The sequence below is a fragment of the Littorina saxatilis genome, linkage group LG14, assembly GCF_037325665.1.
Source record: "Littorina saxatilis isolate snail1 linkage group LG14, US_GU_Lsax_2.0, whole genome shotgun sequence".
NCBI lineage: Eukaryota > Metazoa > Mollusca > Gastropoda > Littorinimorpha > Littorinidae > Littorina > Littorina saxatilis.
The window spans coordinates 44662511-44675061 of NC_090258.1; the positions used below are offsets into that span (position 1 = coordinate 44662511).

General features: G+C 46.8%; 1 protein-coding gene across 1 annotated transcript in view; it reads right to left on the minus strand.

Moving 5' to 3' along the window:
* LOC138946620 (mucin-19-like) overlaps nucleotides 1-12551 on the minus strand; it is a 148160-nt gene that overhangs the window by 54575 nt on the left and 81034 nt on the right. Inside the window, exons 37-44 of the mRNA XM_070318064.1 lie at nucleotides 11910-12032; nucleotides 11180-11308; nucleotides 9386-9615; nucleotides 6668-6790; nucleotides 5805-5978; nucleotides 4797-4958; nucleotides 3241-3427; nucleotides 2801-2997 (exon numbers count right to left, since the gene is read on the minus strand). Of these exons, the coding sequence (XP_070174165.1) occupies nucleotides 2801-2997; nucleotides 3241-3427; nucleotides 4797-4958; nucleotides 5805-5978; nucleotides 6668-6790; nucleotides 9386-9615; nucleotides 11180-11308; nucleotides 11910-12032 (1325 nt within the window). The remainder of the gene's footprint in view (nucleotides 1-2800; nucleotides 2998-3240; nucleotides 3428-4796; nucleotides 4959-5804; nucleotides 5979-6667; nucleotides 6791-9385; nucleotides 9616-11179; nucleotides 11309-11909; nucleotides 12033-12551) is intronic.

Consider the following 12551-nt stretch of genomic DNA (forward strand, 5'->3'; position numbering starts at 1 on the left):
CTATCTGAATCACACGGTTATACGTGGAATGATAATAGTGTCATGCCTATCTGAATCACACGGTTATACGTGGAATGATAATACAGTGTCATGCCTATCTGAATCACACGGTTATACGTGGAATGATAATACAGTGTCATGCCTATCTGAATCACACGGTTATACGTGGAATGATAATAGTGTCATGCCTATCTGAATCACACGGTTATACGTGGAATGATAATAGTGTCTTGCCTATCTGAATCACACGGTTATACGTGGAATGATAATACAGTGTCATGCCTATCTGAATCACACAGTTATACGTGGAATGATAATAGTGTCATGCCTATCTGAATCCCACCTACACACACCAACTCCTGTGCATGTTCTGGTGTGCTGTAATGGTGGACTATGCGGTGTTACGGCATGCCACCATGAACAACAGGTTTCATTGAGCTAGGACACGCAGAACCAGATCCAAGATAGTCTGTCATACATTTTGACGCCATATCCAATTACAATCTGTCTGTGGAGTACAACCACACTGAGCTGGGTTGATCAATTCCTCGCCCTGTCTGACAAAGCTTTACTCACACAACGTTCGTTTTAATCCCAAACTACACAATGCAACCATCTTTATCCCAAACTACACAATACAACCATCTTTATCCCACACTACACAATGCAACCATTTTTATCCCACACTACACAATACAACCATCTTTATCCCAAACTACACAATGCAACCATTTTTATCCCACACTACACAATACAACCATCTTTATCCCAAACTACACAATACAACCATCTTTATCCCACACTACACAATACAACCATCTTTATCCCAAACTACACAATGCAACCATTTTTATCCCAAACTACACAATGCAACCATCTTTATACCAAACTACACAATACAACCATCTTTATACCAAACTACACAATACAACCATCTTTATACCAAACTACACAATACAACCATCTTTATACCAAACTACACAATACAACCATCTTTATACCAAACTACACAATACAACCATTTTTATCCCAAACTACACAATGCAACCATCTTTATCCCAAACTACACAATACAACCATCTTTATACCAAACTACACAATACAACCATCTTTATACCAAACTACACAATACAACCATCTTTATACCAAACTACACAATACAACCATCTTTATACCAAACTACACAATACAACCATCTTTATACCAAACTACACAATACAACCATTTTTATCCCAAACTACACAATGCAACCATCTTTATCCCAAACTACACAATGCAACCATCTTTATCCCAAACTACACAATACAACCATCTTTATCCCAAACCGCTCCACAATACAACCATCTTTATCCCAAACTACACAATACAACCATCTTTATCCCAAACTACACAATGCAACCATCTTTATCCCAAACCGCTCCACAATACAACCATCTTTATCCCAAACTACACAATACAACCATCTTTATCCCAAACTACACAATACAACCATCTTTATCCCAAACTACACAATACAACCATCTTTATCCCAAACCGCTCCACAATACAACCATCTTTATCCCAAACTACACAATACAACCATCTTTATCCCAAACTACACAATGCAACCATCTTTATCCCAAACCGCTACACAATACAACCATCTTTATCCCAAACCGCTCCACAATACAACCATCTTTATCCCAAACTACACAATACAACCATCTTTATCCCAAACCGCTACACAAGGCAACCATCTTTATCCCAAACTACACAATGCAACCATCTTTATCCCAAACTACACAATGCAACCATCTTTATCCCAAACTACACAATACAACCATCTTTATCCCAAACTACACAATGCAACCATCTTTATCCCAAACTACACAATACAACCACTTTATCCCAAACCGCTACACAATACAACCATCTTTATCCCAAACTACACAATACAACCACTTTATCCCAAACCGCTACACAATACAACCATCTTTATCCCAAACTACACAATACAACCATCTTTATCCCAAACTACACAATGCAACCATCTTTATCCCAAACTACACAATGCAACCATCTTTATCCCAAACTACACAATGCAACCATCTTTATCCCAAACTACACAATACAACCATCTTTATCCCAAACTACACAATACAACCATCTTTATCCCAAACTACACAATACAACCATCTTTATCCCAAACTACACAATGCAACCATCTTTATCCCAAACTACACAATGCAACCATCTTTATCCCAAACTACACAATACAACCATCTTTATCCCAAACCGCTACACAATACAACCATCTTTATCCCAAACTACACAATGCAACCATCTTTATCCCAAACTACACAATACAACCATCTTTATCCCAAACTACACAATACAACCATCTTTATCCCAAACTACACAATACAACCATCTTTATCCCAAACTACACAATACAACCATCTTTATCCCAAACTACACAATACAACCATCTTTATCCCAAACTACACAATACAACCATCTTTATCCCAAACTACACAATACAACCATCTTTATCCCAAACTACACAATACAACCATCTTTATCCCAAACTACACAATACAACCATCTTTATCCCAAACTACACAATGCAACCATCTTTATCCCAAACTACACAATGCAACCATTTGTGCTGAGTTGTGACCACTCTCGCACCTGGATGGAAAGCGTGATTGGTGGTTGCCTCGTCAAGTGTGACGAAGCCCTCCTCCCTGAACAACACAATCTCTCCAGACATCACACTGCAGTTGTGATCACTGTGTTTCAACCAGTCTCGTTCACTGACCTTGAGGAAGCTGTTGGCATAGTTACACCCACACTGGGCAGCCTTGATACACGCCTCGCCCTGTCTGACGAAGCCCTCCTTACAGAAACACGACTCCATGCAGTTCTCGATGACCACGGGGTCGGGGCTGAGACACGTGGGCTCGGACTCCGGGCCACACACCAGGTACTCCTCATTGTCCTTGCACTTGGCCGTCTCTGAAACACCGCGACAATATTGGCCCTTAGAAGGCTCTACAGAACGACCCTTTACTTTTACTTCTGATGAGTAGGTCACCTCCGGGGCCAAACACCACCATCATCTTCATCATCATCATCATCATCATCATCATCATCATCATCATCATCATCATCATCATCATCATCATCATCATCATCATCATCATCATCATCATCATCATCATCATCATCATCAACAACATACAACATCCAGACACGTACCAGCACACAAGTCGTCAGATCGCCACTCAAAGCCGTCAGCCAGCAGGTCGGCGCAGTAGGACGCCAGAGCCTCCGCCACGTCGCACTGAGCGGTTCGCAGGTCAGCCGTGTGGCACAGGTCAAACTCACAGGAGAACCTGAAGGCTGTCAGGTCGTTGGACGGCATCTGAGCCATGCACCCCGCTTTCTGTACACACACAGTGGTTGGTGGTCAGTCAGTGAGCCAGTGAGGCTTGAAAGGCATCTGAGAATAATGACACCTACACCGCTCAGCTGCCACAACGTCATTGATAGACAAAATAGGTGAACAGTTTTGAATGAAAATTGGACACTTCTTTCCAATGATGTAAAAAACATGTTCCGTTTCAGCTTTTCAGATTTTATGTCGATTTTAACGTTGGAACCTTGCTTTTCATTTTTGGGGATGTCATTGTTGTAGGTTGCACTGCATATACACTACCTGGTGTAAAATCAATATGCTTGCTGAACATGGCAGGAAAATGAATGTAGGTTGCACTGCACAGACACTACCTCGTGTCAAATCAATATGCTTGCTGAACATGGCAGGGAAATGAATGTAGGTTGCATTGCATAGACACTACCTCGTGTCAAATCAACATGCTTGCTGAACATGGCAGGGAAATGAATGTAGGTTGCATTGCATAGACACTACCTCGTGTCAAATCAACATGCTTGCTGAACATGGCAGGGAAATGAATGTAGGTTGCATTGCATAGACACTACCTCGTGTCAAATCAACATGCTTGCTGAACATGGCAGGGAAATGAATGTAGGTTGTACTGCACAGACACTACCTCGTGTCAAATCAACATGCTTGCTGAACATGGCAGGGAAATGAATGGCCTTTCAGACGGGCGCAGTGGCATAGTGGATAAGACATCGGCCTCCTCATCGGAAGGTCGTGAGTTCAAATCCCGGCCTCGGACGCCTGGTGGGTTAAGGGTGGAGATTTTTCCGATCTCCCAGGTCAACTTTTGTGCAGACCTGCTAGTGCCTTATCTTATCCCCCTTCGTGTGTACACGCAAGCACAAGACCAAGTGCGCACGGAAAAAGATACTGAAATCCATGTCAGAGTTCGGTGGTTTATAGAAACACGAAAATACCCAGCATGCGTTCCCTCGAAAACGGCGTATGCTGCCTGCATGGCGGGGTAAAAACGGTCATACACGTAAAAACCCACTCGTGCAAAAACATGAGTGAACGTGGGAGTTTCAGCCCATAAACAAAGAAGAAGAAGAATGGCCTTTGGAGTCATATAACTCGATTAATAATAAACTGCCTCATCACATAGCTCTACACTCAAACGCATCCTCCGAGTTTTTTTTTATGACAGGTAGAATAGGTTTGGTCCAGACCAAAAATGGACAGTCTGACAGTTAGTCTGGGTTGACTAAGTCCATACAACTATAACCTGACGCTGATTGAAGGTTGACCAAGACAAAGTACTTACAGTCTGTAAACCAGTCTCGGTTGACATAAACCACATAACTTCCTCCTGACACTCATTCTAGGCTGACCGAGACAAAGAGCTTACAGAGAAGGGCGAGTCCGCGTTGAAGAGTCTGTCGCACACTTGCTTGACCTGCGACTCGGGCACGTTGCACGTCTTGTTGCGGGGCAGGGGGTCACAGTCCACTGCACACGACTCGTCGCTCTCCACGCTCCACGAGTTGCCGAACAGCGTCTCTCTCGTCGTCTGAAACCATGGCAACGTGTGATAGTGTAGAGTATCAGTCCGTGGGTGATTGAAACCATGGCAACGTGTGATAGTGTAGAGTATCAGTACATGGGTGGCAACGTGTGATAGTGTAGACTATCAGTACATGGGTGAGTGAAACCATGGCAACGTGTGATAGTGTAGACTATCAGTACATGGGTGAGTGAAACCAAGGTAACGTGTAATAGTGTAGAGTATCAGTCCGTAGGTGAGTGAAGTTATGGTAACGTGTGATAGCGAAGTTTATCAGTCCATGGGTGAGTAAAACCATGGCAACGTGTGATAGTGTACTTTATCAGTCCATGAGTGAGTCATAGGTTGGTGTGTTTTTAACACATGTGAGTGATTATGAGCGTTTTGTGGTTTAATTTAATTGTTAGAATATTAGACATCGAGATGAAAGTTAATAAACCTGAAACAAACAGAAGGGGCTTAAAACAATATGCACGCAGACAAACAGACAGTGCACTCTCCCTGTTCCCTACTGCCCCCACCCCTCCCCATCTCTCTCTCTCTCTCTCTCTCTCTCTCTCCCCCTCTCTCTTTCCCCTCTCTCTCTCTCTCATTCTGTCTCTCTCACACACGCCATCACCACCCTCAACAACAACAACAACAACAACAACAACAACAACAACAACAACAACAACAACAACAACAAGGAAACTAGGGGCCACCCAGTCACCACCACTATCACAATCAACACCACCACAACACCAACACCAACAAGGACTCACCACTTGCCCCGCCTTGAGGGGTCACTTTGGGCCGACGATTCAGTCACCACCACCACAATCGCAAAAAACAACACCACCACCAAAGACTCACCATTTGCCCCGCCTTGGGGGGACACTTTGGGCCCACGATCCAGTCGTCAGCGGGGTTGCCGTTGTAGTTGCCGCACAGCCCACAGGTGGTGTTCTGCATGTTGGCCGGAGTGATGACCGTCACCTCGTCAACCCCGTCCGCTAGCACCTCCAGCCCGAAGTTAGTCCACAGTTGCTATGGAAACACACACACACATGTATCCACTGAACATTGGATTTCCTTTCTTTGAGCCATGTAACGTCAGAGTCCAACTACAACCCATTGTTAGGCGGCTGGTCGAGACTACTTCAGTGCGTTCAATCTTTAAAAAGAAGACATTGTAACATTGTAAAATTTTACTAGAGCGGTCTCGGAGAACAAGACTGTTTCGATCTTTGTTAAATGTCACATTATTGACACCATACCAAGAAACAAACATAACGATGGAAGAACATATAGACAAACAAACCAATAGACAAACAGACCAACAGACAAACAGACGAACTGCCAAAGCCACTGACCACTAGAACTGAACAGTCGTCTTATCGAGTTCCCACCCAACAAATAAACATAACGACAGAAGAACAGACAGACAAACAAACGAACAGACAGACAGACGAAGCCACTGACCACTTTGAATCCTATGACGGAGATCTGCATACCGATGGGAGAACAGACAGACAAACAAACGAACAGACAGACAGACGAAGCCACTGACCACTTTGAATCCTATGACGGAGATCTGCATACCGATGGGAGAACAGACAGACAGACAAACGAACAGACAGACGAAGCCACTGACCACTTTGAATCCTATGACGGAGATCTGCATACCGATGGGAAAACAGACAGACAAACAAACGAACAGACAGACGAACACTAACCACTGTGAATCCAATGACCGAGATCTTAAGCAGCACGGTTGTCTTGTCTTCGCTCAGCATGCGGTATGCCGTCTGCTCCTGTCCGTCCACCATGATCTTACGGCCCTGGCCAATCAGGATCGTCTGTGGACAGAGAAACAGATTTGAATGATATACGACACCGAGACATGCATAGCCTGGCGGTGACCTTACGAGTAATCTTCTACTGCTGACATGATCGCAGGGATTGGTAGGGCAGGGGGTCTAGCCAAGAGACACTGGTAGGGCAGGGGGTCTAGCCAAGAGACACAGGTAGGGCAGGGGGTCTAGCCAAGAGACACTGGTAGGGCAGGGGGTCTAGCCAAGAGACACAGGTAGGGCAGGGGGTCTAGCCAAGAGACACTGGTAGGGCAGGGGGTCTAGCCAAGAGACACAGGTAGGGCAGGGGGTCTAGCCAAGAGACACAGGTAGGGCAGGGGGTCTAGCCAAGAGACACTGGTAGGGCAGGGGGTCTAGCCAAGAGACACTGGTAGGGCAGGGGGTCTAGCCAAGAGACACTGGTAGGGCAGGGGGTCTAGCCAAGAGACACTGGTAGGGCAGGGGGTCCAGCCAAGAGACACTGGTAGGGCAGGGGGTCTAGCCAAGAGACACTGGTAGGGCAGGGGGGTCTAGCCAAGAGACACTGGTAGGGCAGGGGGTCCAGCCAAGAGACACTGGTAGGGCAGGGGGTCCAGCCAAGAGACACTGGTAGGGCAGGGGGTCCAGCCAAGAGACACAGGTAGGGCAGGGGGTCTAACCAAGAGACACTGGTAGGGCAGGGGGTCTAACCAAGAGACACTGGTAGGGCAGGGGGTCTAGCCAAGAGACACAGGTAGGGCAGGGGGTCTAGCCAAGAGACACTGGTAGGGCAGGGGGTCCAGCCAAGAGACACTGGTAGGGCAGGGGGTCTAGCCAAGAGACACTGGTAGGGCAGGGGGGTCTAGCCAAGAGACACTGGTAGGGCAGGGGGTCCAGCCAAGAGACACTGGTAGGGCAGGGGGTCCAGCCAAGAGACACTGGTAGGGCAGGGGGTCCAGCCAAGAGACACTGGTAGGGCAGGGGGTCTAGCCAAGAGACACTGGTAGGGCAGGGGGTCCAGCCAAGAGACACTGGTAGGGCAGGGGGTCCAGCCAAGAGACACTGGTAGGGCAGGGGGTCCAGCCAAGAGACACAGGGAGAGCAGGCCACGGCAGAGATAACACGGCTGTTCCCAGGGCTTCATTCCGGCCTCTTTAGCTGCCGGCAGGCTGAGCATTTCTTAGCACCCGCCTTCCCCCACGGCAGAGATAACACGGCAGCTTCAGGCTCGCTTGCTGCTAGCCACGGATAAGGTTCCTCTCCCGGTATAACACGGCAGCTTCAGGCTCGCTTGCTGCTAGCCACGGATAAGGTTCCTCTCCCGGTATAACACGGCAGCTTCAGGCTCGCTTGCTGCTAGCCACGGATAAGGTTCCTCTCCCGGTATAACACGGCAGCTTCAGGCTCGCTTGCTGCTAGCCACGGATAAGGTTCCTCCCCCGGTATAACACGGCAGCTTCAGGCTCGCTTGCTGCCAGCCACGGATAAGTTCCTCTCCCGGTATAACACGGCAGCCTCAGACTCGCTTGCTGCTAGCCACGGATAAGGTTCCTCTCCCGGTACAACACGGCAGCTTCAGGCTCGCTTGCTGCTAGCCACGGATAAGGTTCCTCTCCCGGTACAACACGGCAGCTTCAGGCTCGCTTGCTGCTAGCCACGGATAAGGTTCCTCCCCCGGTATAACACGGCAGCTTCAGGCTCGCTTGCTGCCAGCCACGGATAAGTTCCTCTCCCGGTATAACACGGCAGCCTCAGACTCGCTTGCTGCTAGCCACGGATAAGGTTCCTCTCCCGGTACAACACGGCAGCTTCAGGCTCGCTTGCTGCTAGCCACGGATAAGGTTCCTCTCCCGGTACAACACGGCAGCTTCAGGCTCGCTTGCTGCTAGCCACGGATAAGTTCCTCTCCCGGTGTAACACGGCAGCTTTAGACTCGCTTGCTGCTAGCCGCAGATGAGGTCCCTCTCCCGGTATAACACGGCAGCTGCAGACTCGCTTGCTGCTAGCCACGGATAAGTTCCCTCTCCCGGTATATCGCGGAAGCATTTGGGTGAAACAAGCAAGGGGACACACCTACCGAAATTATCATGCAACATCGTTATAAAATCACTTGCAATTGTAATAATTGCCTATTTTCTTTATGAAAATTGGTATACCTGTGTGAAATTGAATGCTCTTTTTCATGGAATTTGTTTTAAAGTGCTTTAACCGTAATGTATGTGCTGAATTAATTATTTAATGAAATACAAGTTTTAAAAGGTGGCAACATTTCCTGCACATTTGTACACAATATTGACAACACCTCTAGCATGATGTTTTTGATATTTGGTGGTCATGACAAACAATTTAGTAGCTGGCTTCTGAATTTCCAGATTTGATAACGCTTTAGTTTTCTTGAAATTATGATTTTTTTGTTCTGTGCAAATATACTTTCGAAAATCAGTAGCTGTTGGTAGCCAAATGATTCCCTCTGACCTGTCTATTTGTAACTCACCCCTTCCCCAACTAAAATGTAAGCCATGAACAGCTGTGAGGCGCATCACCACCACCCCCCCACTACCACCACCACCTCCACCAGCCCCCCCCCCCCCCCCCCAACCACCACCACCACCCAATTCTCACCTTGCCGTACACTTCAACAGTGGCCTCCTTGATCCAAGAGTAAAGACCATCACCCTTGTAACTTCTGTCCCAGTTGTTGGTCTTGACCTTGAACTTGGGAATGCCCGCGACGGTGGCGCCCCCACAGTTGTTCTCGGCCATGGTGTAGGTGCAGATGCCCTGGTAGTGGTTCCAGCGACCGTCGAAACTCAGACAATGGGGGTCGCCGAAACACGCACACTGTCCCACGGCTGGAAGGAGGGACATGGGGGAGGGGGGGTGGGGGGCGTGAATGGTTAAGTAGGGGTAGAGCTTAATGATTTACGATACCGATACATGCTGAGCCTAACGAGTAGTGCTTCTCTGCTCATATGAAGAAATGACACCATTTTTTTCATTTATGTCGTTTGGAAGCAAGGAATGGGGGGGGGGGGGGGGGAGGTGCATGGTTAATTACGGATGGAGGTTAATGAGATACGATACCGATACATGCACAGCCTGGTGGTGATCTTTCGAGTAGTTTTTCTCTGCTCTTACAACGAAGTCCTCGAAACAAACTTTCTTCTCGACTTCTTAGTTTGTTTGTTTGTTTGTTTGTTTGCTCAACGCCCAGCCGACCACGAAGGGCCATATCAGGGCGGTGCTGCTTTGACATATAACGTACGCCACACACAAGACAGAAGTCGCAGCACGGGCTTCATGTCTCACCCAGTCACATTATTCTGACACCGGACCAACCAGTCCTAGCACTAACCCCATAATGCCAGACGCCAGGCGGAGTAGCCACTAGATTGCCAATTTTAAAGTCTTAGGTATGACCCGGCCGGGGTTCGAACCCACGACCTCCCGATCACGGGGCGGACGTCTTACCATTAGGCCAACCGTGCCGGTGACTTCTTAGTCATTTCATATGATGAGACAGAACTTGCAAAAGACGCCATGTTTTTCATTTATGTCGTCTGATCGAACTTTGCTCCGCTTTTGACGCCAGAAATGTCTCGTTGTATGGGAGGGTCAAGGATGTACGTCTTGGTTTGTTAAATCGATGTGGTGTCTCAAACATGTCTCAATACTTAGCGGCCAGTCGATGTGGTGTCTCAAACATGTCTCAATACTTAGCGGCCAGTCGATGTGGTGTCTCAAACATGTCTCAATACTTAGCGGGCAGTCGGTGTGGTGTCTCAAACATGTCTCAATACTTAGCGGCCAGTCGATGTGGTGTCTCAAACATGTCTCAATACTTAGCGGCCAGTCGATGTGGTGTCTCAAACATGTCTCAATACTTAGCGGCCAGTCGATGTGGTGTCTCAAACATGTCTCAATACTTAGCGGCCAGTCGATGTGGTGTCTCAAACATGTCTCAATACTTAGCGGACAGTCGGTGTGGTGTCTCAAACATGTCTCAATACTTAGCGGACAGTCGATGTGGTGTCTCAAACATGTCTCAATACTTAGCGGCCAGTCGGTGTGGTGTCTCAAACATGTCTCAATACTTAGCGGTCAGTCGGTGTGGTGTCTCAAACATGCCTCAATACTTAGCGGCCAGTCGATGTGGTGTCTCAAACATGCCTCAATACTTAGCGGCCAGTCGATGTGGTGTCTCAAACATGCCTCAATACTTAGCGGCCAGTCGGTCTGAAGTGAAGGTTCCGGCAGCTAGCGTCCTTGTTGCATTGGACATTACGTCGTTGCAGGCGAAAAATCAACTTTATTCATGATTGTCTGAGGCCCGAACACCCTTTAGGGCCATTCATGATCGAAGAACCTTTTACAGTCTTGCTGCTTTTGTTTTAACTTGAAAAGAAAATGACTCACGGTGACACTTTCCCTTCCTGCCGGTTCCACGGAATCCCTTCTTGCAGCGACACCTGTAGGCGCCATTGGTGTTCACGCAGCGAGCGTTGGCGTCACAGTTGTGAGAGTTCTCCGTGCACTCGTCGATATCTGCACCAATCACAAGGCGACACGTCACGGCTATGATAATTAGGGTACACTTTGACAATTCTACCTGCCCTCGTCAATACTTTCACCAATCAAAAGATGACACGTCTGGGGTATGCTAATTTGGGTAAGTGTTGTTTTGAGCGAGGTTTGTCCCAGTTTCTGATGGAATTAATTCAAGACTGTGAAAGTTTGTGTTGATCTTATTTTGAAAATAATGACTTATAACTTGACAAAGGGGACAACATTATTTGAACAGTCAGAAACATCTAAATAACTTTGTAATAACAGAAATACCCGAGAGAGGTGGCAGAGATCTGGATAGAGACAGACAGACAGACAAACAGACAGACAAACAGTGAGAGACAGTGCGAGACAGAGGGACAGAGGGACAGACAGAGGGACAGACAGACAGACAGACTAGACAGAAAACTCATGACCCGAAAACTTGACAAAACTTTTGACCCGAACAAACACATATAACCACAGTTAGCGTGAGACAGAGAGGGAGAAATAAATACTTGGACAGAAAGACACGACCAGCAAACCGAGGGACCGTAAAAGACCCCCCCCCCCCCCCCCACACACAACAAACGGTACGGACCAACACAGTTGAAGTCGTCGGTGTTCCTGAATCCCTGCTTGCACGTGCACTGGTATGACCCCAGCGTGTTGACACAGTCCGAGTTGTAGCGACAACGGTTGGGTCGGGAACACTCGTCGTCGTCTGCAACAACCACGACACACACATCACTCAATCTGCACGTATATAGCTCAATAATAACGTTGAGAAAAACCTTGATTAACAAAATAAGGTAATACGACATGTGTTATAGCTATAGAGTAAGTAATACGACATGTGTTATAGCTATAGAGTAAGTAATACGACATGTGTTATAGCTATAGAGTAAGTAATACGACATGTGTTATAGCTATAGAGTAAGTAATACGACATGTGTTATAGCTATAGAGTAAGTAATACGACATGTGTTATAGGTATAGAGTAAGTAATACGACATGTGTTATAGCTATAGCGTAAGTAATACGACATGTGTTGTAGCTATAGAGTAAGTAATACGACATGTGTTATAGCTATAGAGTAAGTAATACGACATGTGTTATAGCTATAGAGTAAGTAATACGACATGTGTTATAGCTATAGAGTAAGTAATACGACATGTGTTATAGCTATAGAGTAAGTAATACGACATGTGTTATAGGTATAGAGTAAGTAATACGACATGTG